At 31.8% G+C, this 18,159-nt stretch overlaps 1 protein-coding gene across 10 annotated transcripts in view; it reads left to right on the forward strand.

Annotated features, from left to right (window-relative positions):
* LOC134715781 (axotactin-like) overlaps positions 1-18,159 on the forward strand; it is a 109,169-nt gene that overhangs the window by 69,798 nt on the left and 21,212 nt on the right. For all 10 annotated transcript variants that reach the window (XM_063578255.1, XM_063578284.1, XM_063578224.1 and 7 more), the window contains 10 exons: positions 3,703-3,885; positions 4,254-4,473; positions 4,861-4,950; positions 7,993-8,135; positions 11,282-11,533; positions 12,403-12,570; positions 13,191-13,373; positions 13,829-13,966; positions 14,623-14,788; positions 15,422-15,501. In XM_063578255.1, the coding sequence (XP_063434325.1) occupies positions 3,703-3,885; positions 4,254-4,473; positions 4,861-4,950; positions 7,993-8,135; positions 11,282-11,533; positions 12,403-12,570; positions 13,191-13,373; positions 13,829-13,966; positions 14,623-14,788; positions 15,422-15,501 (1,623 nt within the window). The remainder of the gene's footprint in view (positions 1-3,702; positions 3,886-4,253; positions 4,474-4,860; positions 4,951-7,992; positions 8,136-11,281; positions 11,534-12,402; positions 12,571-13,190; positions 13,374-13,828; positions 13,967-14,622; positions 14,789-15,421; positions 15,502-18,159) is intronic.

Below are 18,159 nucleotides of genomic sequence, written 5' to 3' on the forward strand. Positions count from 1 at the left end.
TGTAAGAATAAAATGTTAAAAAGAAACTAACAAAAAATCATGCATTTTGTATGTTGTAATTTTTTTTCAATTAAAAACTTTAAAATTGCTATAGTTTTATAAGAATTTAAAGACAGCCAGATTTGAATACAAGTTAAAAAATTCCGGTAAAGTCAAAGATATCAAACAGATTTGCAATGGTGTATCAAATTGGGTAATTTTGCATTTAGTTTTTATTAAAGATTAAAACTACTATGTTTTACTTCAATTATGCCAATTGCCGCCAAGAAAGTAATCAAAAATTGTTTCCTTTTATTTTTATACACTTTCTCAATTACGAATCTGAAATTTTATTTTCAATTAATTTACACAATTTTTAAATTATTGTATCTTTATTCTCATCGTGTATTAAATCTTAGTGTATTAAAATCGTGACAGCATACTCTTTCTTACCCTTTCTGTTTATCCTTTCCAAATAACAACATTTATACCTGTGTACGCTTGAACTCACACCTGCGGCTAAATAGCTACAAGGTAAACAAATTGACCTCAAGCCGAGAAATATACAGTGACCTTTACAAAATAATATACACACTCTGCTCACACTTTAGTTGCATTGAAAAGATTATCAAAACAATAACGGTAAATAGAACTGAAATATTTTCAGTTCAATATCAGTAAAAATGTTCAATAAATATTTTATGAAAAAAATCTCAACAATAATTAATGAAATTTATTCAAAAACATTTACTAGAGATAATTTAATAGGAGTTTAATTCATCAATACAAAACGGTATATGCATATTCATTTTCGTTCATTCTTATATTGTGGTTAATGACTACGACCATTCGTCAGCTGTGCGTTTTTAATTACGTATATTGTCGATAAGCTATAAGAGTTAAACAGATTTTATTTTTTCCCAGAATTCAATAAATCGGGCTAATACGTCACGACCCACTCGAGAATTCAACCAAAAAAGTTACAAATACTTGATTTTCTCCGTTATTAGAAGGAATATAAATTTAAAACTTTGCAAATGTGTTTTTTATGTTAAGATGAACATAATTAGATGATAAGTAAAAAATCGCGGAATTTCCCTTTAATTTTGTTTTTGCCAAATTTGGGGACAAATGCAAATTTCTTCTGAGTGACTAAGTTAACCAAATGATATACCAAAAGATGTTTGGTTGATATATATTGAATCATATCAGAATGTATAGGATTCAGATGAGGTGAACCAAGACAGAAATAAAATGAGCATTTTTGATAGTGAAACCATTTCTGAAATAACTAAGAACACTTAAGGATACTGCAAGTTAGTACAAGTGTTTTCCATATTGCCAAACAAGTGTTTTTCTTTAAATACAACTATAGAACTATATTTGACAAGTTGCATTTTAGTATTTCTGATAGCGAAATAATTTCTGAAATTAATATAAACAATTGTCAAGAGCAACATACAAGAGTTGTTCATTATGTCAAATTTTTGTTTCCTTAAATTTGGAACTGTACATGGCAAGATATTCTAGAAAGTTAACCGTTGTGAAATGTTAATTAGAAATATCAAAACATTTTATTTTAGACAGATTTTTCATAGCTGGAGAAAATCATCTGTTAGCATTCTTTTTAGATTTATAAGGACAACAATCATGGCTTTAATTCAGCTCAACATCCAAATATTCTGTTGAAGTAGTATATCAATGGAAACATTTATACTGAAACTTTTCCACTGATTTGTCCATTTCTGTATTTTTACACTTGAGTAGTCCAATACAAAACTAAAATATTGTTCATGGTTGAAATGGTAGACATTGTATTCAAAGGTTCTATCACTCATAGAAATTTTATCAGATTTTTAAAATTTAGTCAGTTTAGAGAATTGTCATTATACAATATGACAATAGTACAAGACTTCTCTAGATGAAAATATTTTATTCTAAATCTATAAAATATTAAAAGTAGTATATCTAGCAGAGAAGCAAATTCTCAGGGACTATAACTTTAAAAAAAAGTTTAAAGATTAATCCAGATTTCGCATAATCATGAAACAACTTTGGTTTGAGTCTTTAATAAACTTTGATTGTATTAAGGACACCTATTTACAAAGTATATTTTAATTGATTATAATTCTTTAATTAAGTAGAAAAGAATTTATTTCGAAAGATGTGATATCAGGTTATCAAAAGACGACAGCAATCATATATTATCTGTTATTATATTAATATAGAGAAAACAATGGAAAGGTAATAATGTTTCCAAATAAACTTAAGTTTCAAAGTGGAATTAATGAAATTAAGGTTGGATTAGTTCTTGTCGATTTGTACAAGCAACAAGAACAACCTATTCAGAAATAAATGCTTATTTACTGTTGCATCAATATTACAACACATTTAGCTCATAATGAAGGAGCTTTAATATAATTAGTTCTATACTGAACTGCAGATTATTTATCTATCAGATATAGAAAGATGGGGTATATATATACATGTGAGTGCCATTGAGACAACTCTACATCAAGTCTATTAATTTTGCATACTTGTATTTATACAATCTGCAAAGTTTGCCATTGATATACATATAGTTATGCAGCATAGCTTCATTGTATAATAAATTCAGTAATTTCGGTTTTTACTTATATCCGTATTTTACAAAATTTAATGGAGTTACTTTTTAAAAAAGTTTCACATAATTTTTTATATGTTGAAATTGCATGTGTGTGAGAGAATTTATCCTCCACCAAATGAAATACTGCTTGTTAATCAGTAAATATTCTATATAATATAAATGTAATTTCATGGTAAGTATATTTAACCAAATTCATATAAAATGGTAATTTTTGAAATCTCAAGAAGAGATTTTATATGAATTTATAGGGTTAAATATACTTACCACAATCCACCACCACCCCTGGAATAAATTCAGTTTTTTGTTCACTTAATTGAAATTATTCAATTAAACGACAAATTAAAACTAAAGCTAGTGTATGTTACACAGGTGAACTATGACGTAGGTGAGTACATCTCATGGATGTAATTTTTAATCACCTAGGTAATTGCGATGAGAACATGTTGTGAAAGCAAACATATTCTATATAATATAAATGTAATTTCATGGTAAGTATATTTAACCCTATAAATTCATATAAAATCTCTTCTTGAGATTTCAAAAATTACCATTTTGTGTTAAAATGTTTCAAAATTATTCAAAGTCTAAACATGTACATGAAGTCATTATTTATCCAACACAGCACCATTATCAAAGTCCATTCATGTACATGAGGTCATTATCTATCCAACACAGCTCCATTATCAAAGATTTATCATTATCACAACATTAAAAAAAAACCATTAAAATATAAATAAAGACAACCACTAATGAATTCTGGATGTGTAACTCTCCTTATTTTAATCTCAATCAGTGGAATGATAAAGCTACTAAGGTAAATGGACATTGGCCTGAGTTGGCTTATTATAGTAGATGGTGTATGTTTATATCATATGAGCAAGTTTATTAAGTGCAGCATTTTTCATCTCGCACAAGCACCATGAGTAAATGAAAAAAATACATTTACACCACATGATTTATTGTAATTTCAGTTATCAACTTATTAAGAAATATATCAGTAAATGTTGACATTTTTCAAAACTGCCTCAGCATACTTACAGTTCAGAGACAGTCACCTTTCAACTAGATAATTGTATTGTTATATTTTTTCATTACAGCTCTCAGTAAAGTTGCCAGTGCAGTCACCTTCAAAACATCATCTTCCTACCTACACCTCAGATCCCCATGGAGATCCTCAAACCTACATTTTATGTTTAGAACTCACCAGACAACAGCTTTATTGCTAAACCAGACCCCTACATCTGACAACTCAAACAGTGTGGTTATAGCTCTTGCATCAGGTTAGATATTTTATAGATTCATTGTTTCCAATTAAATGTTTTGACGTCCTATGTTTTAAAATATTTTGATATTAATGATAAATTCTGTAATGAAATAGGAAAAATGGAAGATGTGGATTGAGGAATGTTCATTTATAGATCATTTGTAAATGTGTTTTGCTTGTTTTGTTTTGGTTTTTTTGGGGAGGGGGGCTTTGGTATTTTGTAATTTAAAAATTAAACCTATCTTTAGTGAGGTTCAGGTTGTCATAGATGTTAAATTAAATTGATGATGTGAACTATTTAAAGAATATAGTTTGAGATGAGGTACATGTATCATATATATACTAAATAACTAGTTGTTAATTTTTTATTATTTATAATTACAGAAAAAGCTGTGAAGTTTACTGCCAGAATCAACAATAAAACAATTGAAGATGTTATACAGTTTGATATGACTATTGGAGATGGGAAATGGCATTATATTGCCATAGAAATGGATATACATAATATAAGATACACTGTTGATGCAAAGAGACACATAATAGATATGCCTGGTAAACAGATACCTAGTTTCAATGGTAGTTTGTATGTTGGAGGATACAAAGAGTAAGATCTTCATTGATTTTTTTTTTTATTATGAAAAAAAATTCTTCAATGCTATTCTTTCATGGTTATCTTAGATTTTGTTTGAGACATGGTGTATATGTTTATCTATTCCACTTTACAGATAGTTTCAAAATTAATTTCTCTTTTTCAAGTATATGATAAATCTTATGTAAAATGCTTTTTTTGCAATGGAGCAATCATATAGCAAAGCACAACAGACAGTCTGTACAACAGACCCACACATGACGTTTTTCTATAAATAAAAAAAAAGACCATTTCTTGCAACTAACTATTTTACTATACATTTTTGTAGTTTTATTGCAGTTGCCGACAACTTTCTATGATTTACAATTTTTATTTAATCATTATTATTTTCCAACTTTTCAGTGAGAATGCCATGCCAGGACTTACAGGTTGTTTGAGAGGGTTCCATTATAATGATAAAGATATAGATCTATCTAAAATGACTGATCCAAGGTAAATAGAAAAAAGTATTTGACATTTGCATTATGTTAATGTTCATATTTTGTGTTTTTTGTTTTTTATTTGCCTTGAATTCCCATACTCAGAAAATGAAAAAGAAATCTATTTTCAGGTAGATCATACACTTAAGGAGTATTTTTTTACTGTTTGATATCTTGTACTTATTACTTATTTATTAATGTGAATAAAAGTAAAGGTGGCGTATACCTCTAAGACAGGAATCAAGTTTCAAGTTTTCAAGATTCCATTTCTTCAAAGACCCAACAGGGATATAGGAATACTTGCAAACAAATTAATATTCATAATATAGATAAGATAAGATAAGAATTTTATTAATCTAATCAAGAACCCATAAAGGGCATCATTTTACAACACAATATGATTGGAAAAAGCAAAACAGAAAACTAATACCATACTATAACGTTATGAACAGGATCAGAGCCTAACACAACATGTGTTTTATATAACTATTATTTTAAATCTTATAACAATAAAATATCATACTACTTCATATATTTTGTTTACATCTGGATCTTATTTCTAAACCTTTAATAATGTTATTTTCGAGGCATACAAGAGTTTATACACAACACAATTTAAGATATATGTTTTATTATTCAAATATCAAAACATACTAAAACTACAACTAAATATTAAAATAAACTGTATCATAACAGTACATATCTTTCTACATTGTATGACAAACTATATAATACATTATTGGCTTTCTGGGGGCTACTCATTCACTTAAGAGAATTGAAATAAACATTTCAAACTATTCAAAATATGAGAAAATAAATTCAAAACTTATCAAAATATGAGAAAAATAAAAATATGCGATTAGTAAAAAATGTTCCTGGGGCGATCCCCAGGAATGAACCTATGTGTTTCCTGGGGCGATCCCCAGGAATGAACCTATGTGTTTCCTGGGGCGATCCCCAGGAATGAGCCTATGTGTTTCCTGGGGCGATCCCCAGGAATGAGCCTATGTGTTTCCTGGGGCGATCCCCAGGAATGAACCTATGTGTTTCCTGGGGCGATCCCCAGGAATGAGCCTATGTGTTTCCTGGGGCGATCCCCAGGAATGAGCCTATGTGTTTCCTGGGGCGATCCCCAGGAATGAACCTATGTGTTTCCTGGGGCGATCCCCAGGAATGAGCCTATGTGTTTCCTGGGGCGATCCCCAGGAATGAACCTACATCCCTCGACAGGAATGACCTAATTGCTCCTGGGCGATCCCAGCGTAGTAAAAATACTACTTAAAATACAATTTGTTCCTCGACAGGAATTAACCTATCTGATGTATTATTGAATTGGGGGAGTATGATTCCCCTGGAATTAAAAAGAAAAGGCACATATCATTTCCATATGAGTAGCCCCTAAACAAGAGATGAACAAATATTAATATATTTAAACTAACAAACAAGATATTTGAAGAAAATATAACATGTCATATAGCAATTTCAAAATCACTCTTTCTATAACTTCAATTTTTTATAGATGATATATTTAAACTTCGCAGGGATGCATAGCATGAAAACACTTTAGCTTGAATGAAAATATAACAAACTAAACAACTGTATGAATATTCTTAAACAGAAATACCAAGAACTTGCAGTCAGAATTACACAATATTGGTCTGACTGTAACTTAGAGTAACACCTTTAAAATTTTACATATTTTAAAAACATCCACATCATACCTATCATGTAAGCTAAATACCCAGTTAATGCACAGGTGTAGTTGGGGCTGGTGGGTGGGATAACTGATTGTAATGCATCAAATACAACGATGCTTCCTCTCAATTCATCAACAATACTCTAACCCCCCTCTAGGGCACTATTCCTACTAAGCTAAAAATAGATGTTATGTAATGCCTAAGAATAGACTAGATACCTGCCTGCTGAAATTATTGATAACAGATACATTGTATTGTGTATAAACTATAATTTAATAAATCAAATTTCCTTTTATACACAACACAATTTAAGATATATGTTTTATTATTCAAATATCAAAACATACTAAAACTACAACTAAATATTAAAATAAACTGTATCATAACAGTACATATCTTTCTACATTGTATGACAAACTATATAATACATTATTGGCTTTCTGGGGGCTACTCATTCACTTAAGAGAATTGAAATAAACATTTCAAACTATTCAAAATATGAGAAAATAAATTCAAAACTTATCAAAATATGAGAAAAATAAAAATATGCGATTAGTAAAAAATGTTCCTGGGGCGATCCCCAGGAATGAACCTATGTGTTTCCTGGGGCGATCCCCAGGAATGAACCTATGTGTTTCCTGGGGCGATCCCCAGGAATGAGCCTATGTGTTTCCTGGGGCGATCCCCAGGAATGAGCCTATGTGTTTCCTGGGGCGATCCCCAGGAATGAACCTATGTGTTTCCTGGGGCGATCCCCAGGAATGAGCCTATGTGTTTCCTGGGGCGATCCCCAGGAATGAGCCTATGTGTTTCCTGGGGCGATCCCCAGGAATGAACCTATGTGTTTCCTGGGGCGATCCCCAGGAATGAGCCTATGTGTTTCCTGGGGCGATCCCCAGGAATGAACCGTTGGTAAATGCTCATATGTGAACAGCCAGAAATATTTCTTATCATTAGGTAGTTCTTTAAAATTAGTACAATAAGTGATAACTTTATCAAATAATAATTTCCTCTGTTCATCATATAATGGACAATTTACTGTAAAATGGGTCTCATCTTCAATAGAATTTGATCCATGTGATAAGTAATATATAAGTAATAGGACAAAAATAATAATGCAGTAAACATTACAGTTATTTATTGACATATATTCATGAACAAGAAGTTATAAATTTTAAGGAAGACAGCCAAATTAAAATAGGCATAGTATGTGTGTATAACTGTTTTAGTTAACTGAATGTAGAAATCTCAAAGATGACAGTCTGGGTTTAGAATTAAACAACTCATTATATTTTTTTCAGTATTGTGTTTGTTATTGAGAATTTTTCAATCAGAAGTGTTTTTTTTTATTTTTCCAGTATACCAGAAGTGAGTGGTGGTTGTACAGCCTCATGTGAAAGTAATCCCTGTCAGAACCAAGCCAAATGTATAGAACACTGGGGCAGTTATACATGTATCTGTACCAATAAATGGGCTCACTGGGGGGAAAGCTGTGAAAGAAGTAAGTTATACATGTATATGTACCAATAAATGGGCTCACTGGGGGGAAAGCTGTGAAAGAAGTAAGTTATACATGTATCTGTACCAATAAATGGGCTCACTGGGGGGAAAGCTGTGAAAGAAGTAAGTTATACATGTATATGTACCAATAAATGGGCTCACTGGGGAGAAAGCTGTGAAAGAAGTAAGTTATACATGTATCTGTACCAATAAATGGGCTCACTGGGGGGAAAGCTGTGAAAGAAGTTAGTTATACATGTATATGTACCAATAAATGGGCTCACTGGGGGAAAGCTGTGAAAGAAGTTAGTTATACATGTATATGTACCAATAAATAGGCTCACTGGGGGGATAGCTGTGAAAGAAGTAAGTTATACATGTATATGTACCAATAAATGGGCTCACTGGGGGGAAAGCTGTGAAAGAAGTTAGTTATACATGTATATGTACCAATAAATAGGCTCACTGGGGGGATAGCTGTGAAAGAAGTAAGTTATACATGTATATGTACCAATAAATGGATTCACTGGGGGGAAAGCTGTGAAAGAAGTAAGTTATACATGTATATGTACCAATAAATGGGCTCACTGGGGGGAAAGCTGTGAAAGAAGTAAGTTATACATGTATATGTACCAATAAATGGGCTCACTGGGGGGAAAGCTGTGAAAGAAGTAAGTTATACATGTATCTGTACCAATAAATGGGCTCACTGGGGGGAAAGCTGTGAAAGTAGTAAGTTATACATGTATCTGTACCAATAAATGGGCTCACTGGGGGGATAACTGTGAAAGAAGTAAGTTATACATGTATCTGTACCAATAAATGGGCTCGCTGGGGGGAAAGCTGTGAAAGAAGTAAGTTATACATGTATATGTACCAATAAATGGGCTCACTGGGGGGATAGCTGTGAAAGAAGTAAGTTATACATGTATCTGTACCAATAAATGGGCTCGCTGGGGGGAAAGCTGTGAAAGAAGTAAGTTATACATGTATCTGTACCAATAAATGGGCTCACTGGGGGGATAGCTGTGAAAGAAGTAAGTTATACATGTATCTGTACCAATAAATGAGCTCACTGGGGGGGTAGCTGTGAAAGAAGTAAGTTATACATGTATTTGTACCAATAAATGGGCTCACTGGGGGGAAAGCTGTGAAAGAAGTAAGTTATACATGTATCTGTACCAATAAATGAGCTCACTGGGGGGAAAGCTGTGAAAGAAGTAAGTTATACATGTATCTGTACCAATAAATGGGCTCACTGGGGGGATAACTGTGAAAGAAGTAAGTTATACATGTATCTGTACCAATAAATGGGCTCACTGGGGGTTAAGCTGTGAAAGAAGTAAGTTATACATGTATATGTACCAATAAATGGGCTCACTGGGGGTTAAGCTGTGAAAGAAGTAAGTTATACATGTATTTGTACCAATAAATGGGCTCACTGGGGGGAAAGCTGTGAAAGAAGTAAGTTATACATGTATCTGTACCACTAAATGGGCTCACTGGGGGGATAGCTGTGAAAGAAGTAAGTTATACATGTATCTGTACCAATAAATGGGCTCACTGGGGGGATAACTGTGAAAGAAGTAAGTTATACATGTATCTGTACCAATAAATGGGCTCACTGGGGGTTAAGCTGTGAAAGAAGTAAGTTATACATGTATATGTACCAATAAATGGGCTCACTCAGCTGTGAAAGTAGTAAGTTATACATGTATTTGTACCAATAAATGGGCTCACTGGGGGGAAAGCTGTGAAAGAAGTAAGTTATACATGTATATGTACCAATAAATGGGCTCACTGGGGGGAAAGCTGTGAAAGAAGTAAGTTATACATGTATATGTACCAATAAATGGGCTCACTGGGGGTTAAGCTGTGAAAGAAGTAAGTTATACATGTATTTGTACCAATAAATGGGCTCACTGGGGGGAAAGCTGTGAAAGAAGTAAGTTATACATGTATTTGTACCAATAAATGGGCTCACTGGGGGGAAAGCTGTGAAAGAAGTAAGTTATACATGTATTTGTACCAATAAATGGGCTCACTGGGGGGAAAGCTGTGAAAGAAGTAAGTTATACATGTATTTGTACCAATAAATGAGCTAACTGGGGGGATAGCTGTGAAAGAAGTAAGTTATACATGTATATGTACCAATAAATGGGCTCACTGGGGGGAAAGCTGTGAAAGAAGTAAGTTATACATGTATTTGTACCAATAAATGGGCTCACTGGGGTGATAGCTGTGAAAGAAGTAAGAACTGTAACCCTATGATGAAAATTTAAAATAAGAAGATGTGGTATGATTGCCAAAGAAGCATTGACTCTCCACCAGAGACCAAACTTATGACAGCAGAGCAATACTTCTTTATTCACAATGCAACGAATAACTTCCTTCTACTAGAACTGGAGAAAGAAGACACTCAAACTACCTAGAAGTTAGTAATAATATATCACTATTCAGCCTTCAACAATGAGCAAAACCCATATCTCATAGCAAGCAATTAAAGGCCATGAAATGAGAAATGTGAATAATTCAAACATATTCAGACAGAATATTAACAGTTGTAGACGTAATAAAAGTATCTAGAGGTCTACATATGGTCTTGGTGAATAAACCAATGCTTTAAGTATTGATGGTGACAGCGTAGGTCAATTGTGAAATAGCTCAAAACAAATGACCAATGAACAGGCCAATATTAGCACATGAATCTATCTTGTGAACAGAAAATATCAAGAAACATGAACAATATCTAACAAAATTTCCAAATTTTAAATAAGCATTTTTTTCTCACTTTAACAATGCTCTATTAATCAGTTCTAGGATATATGTATAACTTTGTGTGCAAGAAATGATAACTTTATGATATTATTTTTGTAAGCATTTAACTAACTAAATTAACACTTTACTTCTAAACAAGTATATAAATCTTTGACCAGTATGTTCTTTCTTTAAAATATACAAGCACAGAATGTTTATATGTACTATAGTTTGGTTTAAATTGGTTGATTTTTATACATTTATTTAACAAATCAAGTCAGTACATTTTTGCTTGACATTTTGAATTTAATCTATGATAATGTTTATGATTTTATTAGAAAATATAACAAGGATGTGACTTAAAATAATATGGTGCATTCTTTTCTTCAGACATGAATAAAGACGAAATATCATTTGATGGAACTGCTACTTCATTCTTGGACCTGGAAGGATTCAAGGGAGATAATTTGTTAGATTCTACCATAATCCTCAGCTTTCGAACTTATGACAGCAAAGCCATACTACTTTATATCCATGATGCAATGAATAACTTCCTTCAGCTAGAATTGGAGAAAGGAAACAAACTTAAATTGAGCTTTAATCATTTTAAAACTATAGTATCTGAGTCTCTTGTTTATAATAGTGAGTATAAAACTTACTTTTGACGAGGTTAACTATTTTTCTAGTGTATAGTTTTTCTTTGCTGATTGAATTTTATCTTTTTTCATGTCTTTATTGGAACTATGAAAGGTAAATGTGGTCTTTGCAAGATCTACATTCCTGTGGACAAGGTTACCTGACCTTGACCCCATTTCATGAATCAGTGATCAAGGTTATTGTTTTGTGGTAAAGTTTGTTGCAAATATACTATAAGCACTAGGTCAAGTATATTAAGTGTAAAAATGGTTGTAATGTGTACATATCAACCTGGCATTTTTATCTGACCTTGACTTTATTTTCATGGTACATTGGTCAATGTTTAGCATTAATGCTCTTTATACAAGAGAATGATTTTTATGCCCCACCTACAATAGAAGAGGGGCATTATGTTTTCTGGTCTGGGCATCTGTTCGTCCGTTCGTTCGTCCATCCGTCCGTCTGTTCGTTCGTCTGTCTGTTACACTTCAGGTTAAATTTTTTGGTCAAGGTATTTTTTGATGAAGTTGAAGTCCAATCAACTTGAAACTTACATGTTCCCTTTGATAAGATCATTCTAATTTTAATGCCAAATTAGAGAATTTATTCCAATTTACGGTCCAGTAAACATAGAAAATGATAGTGCGAGTGGGGCATCTGTGTACTGTGGACACATTCTTGTTGTTAATGCAATATCCTGTGACCGATATTTCATGCATAGTTGGGTTGATACATGAAAGATGTAAAATGATTTTTAAGGTCTTATAACTTTGTAAATTAATATTTTCATAAGTGTGAGAAAAATGCTGACAACAAACATATTTGATTAAGAAAAGATAAAGGATGCCACTCAACTTATTTAATTTTAATTTTAGGTTTCAATGATGGAGAATGGAAACAGATTGTTATTCAAGAACAGATAGATAAAAATAATTTATATGTGACCAAAATGTTTGTCAACTCACCTGATAATATGGTTATAGTACCTTACAGTCGCCTTAAATTACCAACTTATTCATCAAAAACTCCATTTACAAAATATGGTAAGAATATTTTGTAAACAGACGTATTTACACTTGTATGCAAATTTGTCCGCCATTACATAAAATTGAACAAGTTCCTATAAAATTTGACATCACAATTGAAAAAGGATTGTTGGTTGACGTCAGAAGGTTATTCTAAGCAGATCTAAAGTCATTCAGAGACCAAATTCAGCTAAATACCAAAAGGGTAAAAATGTTTATTGTCCATCAAGCATGACCAATGGATAATCTGTGATGATTTTTAGCTTCCATTTCTCAAATCTGTTACTTAAGTATGAACAAAATAACAAGATACACCTGCCATAAGATAGAGAATGAAAATGGGGAACGTGACAAATCAAAAACAACCCAACCAATTTTTATAAGTTAAATTTAACAGTCAATAGAACACCAGTGTAAACCATTATTATTTTCTATGTAACAGATAACTGCATCTTTCAACACTATTTGATCAATTTTCCAAACTTTTGACTTTTAACTGTATATGAAGTGATTGTTCAGAATATTTGCATATGACCCCCTTCATCCAAGCACTCGAAAAAAGACAATTTTTAGATAAAACATACTTAAAACTAAAAAAAATATTTTACAAACACATTTATTTAATTTTATAATTGTAGAAACTATAAAACCACCAAGATCACAGGGTCTAACCAATACATTCATGAGCGAATATTATCGATTGTTTGTTGGTGGTACCCTGGAAGATACATCCGATATAGATCAATTATCAGGTTGTATCAGAGGATTGAAGATCGGTGATAAAGTCTTCTCCTTACAACAAGAGGCCCATCAGAACCCAGGTTTGTTTTATGTCATGCTTAAAGATTTTTTATATTTACAGAAATTGTGAAGATGTCACATCATTTTTGGTCACTGATACACTTTTTGTAGACTGTATGTTGACCTTTTAGATATATATTATTTGGTTATTTGTATAATTGATGTATACACTGCAATTTCTAAATAAAATAAGGAAATTAGGTTTGATAACCTATGAGACAGCTATCAACTAAAGTTCAAATAAAGTGGATGTAAGCAATTATTTGACGAATTGCAAATTATTTTCACATTTGCCTGCTAATGCCAAATTATTTATTTATATATTTCCGTACAAATTTATTAAATTAAAATCTTAACTATTTTATTTAAACAGTTGAAGAACTTTCCTTGTGACTATAATCTTTTACTTTATTATCAAACATAGAAAGAGAACAATATTAATTCTGTTGTGAATTAAGAACAATGTTTTATTTAGCTGTAGCTATGATGTGTGGGAGTGGATGTTCTTCTAGTCCGTGTGAACATAATGGTAAATGTATAGAGAAATGGGACCATAATAAGTTTTATTGTGACTGTAGAAAGACTAACTTTATAGGAGATCAATGTCAAATGGGTAAGTCGAAAAACAAATGAAAAAATAAATACAAATATTTTAATTTTGGATGTAAAACGTCTTCTGATTGGCTAACATTATTTTGTTATCAGCCCATAGACATAATTTAGTCATGTGACCGTGATGTCATCAACGTATTATGGTTTTCTACGGTTTAAAATGAAATTTAGAATAAAATTATAAGAAATGACTGTTATATTTTTTTCAGTTTATTTGAAATAACATAAAAAATGTGGTGCACACTGTTAAATAATCTGCTACACACGTTATTCAGTGTGCACCAAATTTTTTATGTTATTTCTTCATAGACAGAAAATATATTACAGTCACTCCATAAATACAAATGAAAATTTCTATAAAAGTCAAATGAAACCTCAAATTAAAAAAAATGATGCATATGTTTTTTTATAACTAAATGGATTGTTTTCATTATAAAACTTTTATACATATACTTTTTTCTGAAGAAAATTCTTTGGATTGTCAACATTTAAAAGAAGTTTAAAGTCATATGAAACAAGTGACTGGTGTATATATCATAAACTAAGTCTTCTGAATTCACATTTTTATTTACTTTTGTATGCAATATTTCTTATAATTTCTAAAATCTGTGTGCCAAAAAAATTGTACTTATTTTTCCTTTGTCTCTATATTTTCAGAGGCTTCGGCAAATTTCAGTGGTAGTGCAGTTTTGGAATACTACTTAGAGTTACAAACTATTCAAGCTAAGAGAACAAATAGTGAGAATTTGTCTCTCTCCTTCCAGGCCAGTCGTGCTGTCATTGGGAAGGAACAGATGATCTTGGCTGTTATAATGAGTTCTAAGTATGTTACTTGTGTTGTTACTCTATTCAATGAAACACAAACCAAATTTGATAAAAATTTAATGTAAAGAAATATAAAAAATTGACTAAAACATGATGTATATTAGACTTTTAATTGGTAGACGGTGAAATGAAAACCATCAGTGGCTGAAAATGTGGCAATATCTAATCAAATTTAGATATATTGTATTCAAGATTTTATATTTTTTTAGATGAACTATTGAAGCAGGCACATATGGTGAAAACATAAACTTTTCCACATTCATTGATTTTAAATTCACTTTCACTTTCAGTTGCTATTAATAACGTTACTTACCATTGTAACATTGTGACGTTAAAATTTTTACAATTTTGTACTTCAGCATGATTTTATGTATTGTTTTTATCCTGATGACGGTACCCTAGGCACCAAACATGTTGATCAATAAATTTCTGCAGCAGACCCTAAAGTGTTGTTGTTATAAGACTCTCTACATTTTATGTTTTTTATCATAACGACCCTGCAAACCCGAGGTATCCACTTTATGGACTCTTATCGTACTACAGACTCACCAGGGGTTGGTTCACTTTCGTTTGTAATTGATTTAAATTAAAATGTTTACTGATACTCTAACATTTTTGTTTGTATTTGTAGACATGAAGATCATGACATGTTATTGTTTATGTTAAATGCTCAGGGTGTTTTTATGAAGCATTATCAGAAAAGAGTTGATAGTAAGTAATTATAAATCAGAATTCTCATATTGTTTCAGTCTGTTTAGTTTCTATCTGTATTCCATTATTTTCTTATTTGTGGTCTTAAAGGCAAATGAAGTATTTATGAACAAAAACTCAAACACATATCTATGGGAAACAGTTCGCCTAGCAAAGTGCAGCAAAGCTCATTTTTGTCGAGCCTGCGACTTTTGTTGCAGAAAGCTCGACATATGGATAGTGATCCGGTGGCGAAGGCGGTGTTATCTCACTTCTTAAAAGCTTTATATTTTTGAAGGTGAAAGACCTGGATGCTTCATACTTTCTATGTGGATGCTTCATGTTACAAAGTTTCTGTCAGTCACATGTCCAATGTCCTTGACCTCATTTTCATGGTTCAGTGACTACTTGAGAAAAAAAATTAAGGATTTTTTGTAATGTTTAATTTTCTCTTGTTATAAGTTATAGGATAACTATATTTAGTATGTGCATACCTTGCAATGTCCTCATGCCCGTCAGACAGTTTTCACTTGACCTCGACCTCATTTCATGGATCAGTGAACAAGGTTAAGTTTTGGTGGTCAAGTCCATATCTCAGATACTATAAGCAATAGATGTAGTTTATTCTGTGTATGGAAGGACTGTAAGGTGTACATGTCCAACTGGCAGGTGTCATCTGACCTTGACCTCATTTTCATGGTTCAGTGGTTATAGTTAAGTTTTTGTGTTTTGGTCTGTTTTTCTTATACTGTATGCAATAGGTCTACTATATTTGGTGTATGGAATGAATGTAAGGTGTTCATGTCTAGCTGACAGGTGTCATATGACCTTGACCTCATATTCATGGTTTAGTGGTCAAAGTTAAGTTTTTGAGTTTTGGTCTTTTTTTCTAATACTATATGCAATATGTCAACTTTATTTGGTGTATGGAAATATTTTATGATCTATATGTCAGTTGCAAAGGTTTTATTCACGGTTCATTGCTCTGTGTTAATTTTGTTTGTTTAAGTCTGTTTTTCTTAAACTATAAGCAATAGGTCAACTATATTTGTTGTATGGAAGAATTGTAAGCTGTACATGTCAGCCAGGCATGGTTCATCTGACCTTGACCTCATTTTCATGGTTCAAAGGTCATTGTTAAGTTTTCTTGGTTTGTTAAATTTATGTGACAGTTGTAATAAAGCTTTATATTTAGGACTATCAACATAATATCAATGATAAATAAAGAAGGCGAGACATTTCAGTGTGTGCGCTCTTGTTTTAATAATACAACTGTCCTCGTTGACTTTATCAGCACTCTAAGATCGCTGCAGCATACATGTTTTTACAAACACATATACACTGAAAAATAATGAAATGAAATTCATTCATATCATAAAACAACATTTACTTAATGCTAATTTTAAGATCTGCAGAAAAACTTAATGCATTTACAATGATTAGAAATTTATACAAACAATTTTCACAGGGAGAGAGGGGGAAGCTTTACTGCACTAAGACTGAGCCTTGAATGGTCCAGCTATGAAAATGTATTTTCAATGTAAACTTTTTCCACAAATGACCAGTCCATCCTGTCATATAAAGAAACTTTAAATTCTTAACTTTGTTCAGGTGACTTTGTATGCCCCACCTACGATAGTAGAGGGGCATTATGTTTTCTGGTCTGTGCGTCCGTTCGTCTGTTCGTTCGTATGTTCGTTCGTCCGTCTGTCTGTTCTTTCGTCTGTCTGTCCAGCTTCAGGTTAAAGTTTTTGTTTTTTTAAAGCCAAATTAAACTTTTGACCCCAATTTCATTGTCAACTGAACATAGAAAATGAAAGTGCATTTTTCAGGTTAAAGTTTTTGGTCAAGGTAGTTTTTGATGAAGTTGAAGTCCAATCAACTTCAAACTTAGTACACATGTTCCCTATGATATTATCTTTCTAATTTTAATGCCTGATTATATTTTTAATCCAATTTTACGGTCCATTGAACATGGAAAATGATAGAGCGAGTGGGGCATCCATGTACTTTGGACACATTCTTGTTGTTATGCTAAAATAATTTAAATATAATGGTGAACATGAACAAATGATCCCAATATTTCAAACGATCTGTATACTTTTTTGTGATAATAGGATTTTAACTTTTTGAGTTATGGGACTTTGTAACTAAAACAGGGGGGTGTTTTTTCACATGTCGCGCTGTATTTCACAAACAATATATGATTATTGCTTAAAACTTTACACTCTTTTTTGGTGCATTAATCTTAAGATCTGTATACTTACATGATGATTCAAAATTTTATTTAAAATTATTGAGTTTTTTATATAAAAAAAAGCGGGGGTTTCACATGTCGCACCGTATATCAAAAACAATTTATGATTATTGCTTAAAACTTTACACACTCCTGAATTATTAATAATCTAAAGATCTGTTTACTTCTTTGGTGATGATTTGATGATTTGGTAATTTTTTTTTTTGAGTTATTGAGTTTTTGTAAAAAATGCAGTGTTTTTCACGTGTCCCACTGTATCTCAAAAACCATTAATGATAATTGCTTAAAACTTTACACTCTTATTAGTTAAATTAATCTAAAGATCTGTATAATTTTTGGCGATGATTCAAACTTTATTTTAGAGTTAATAAGTTTTTTTGTTTTAAAAAGGGGGGGGGGGGGGGGGGTCACATGTTGCGCTG

Source organism: Mytilus trossulus, chromosome 1 (genome assembly GCF_036588685.1).
Source record: "Mytilus trossulus isolate FHL-02 chromosome 1, PNRI_Mtr1.1.1.hap1, whole genome shotgun sequence".
NCBI classification, from domain to species: Eukaryota; Metazoa; Mollusca; class Bivalvia; order Mytilida; family Mytilidae; genus Mytilus; species Mytilus trossulus.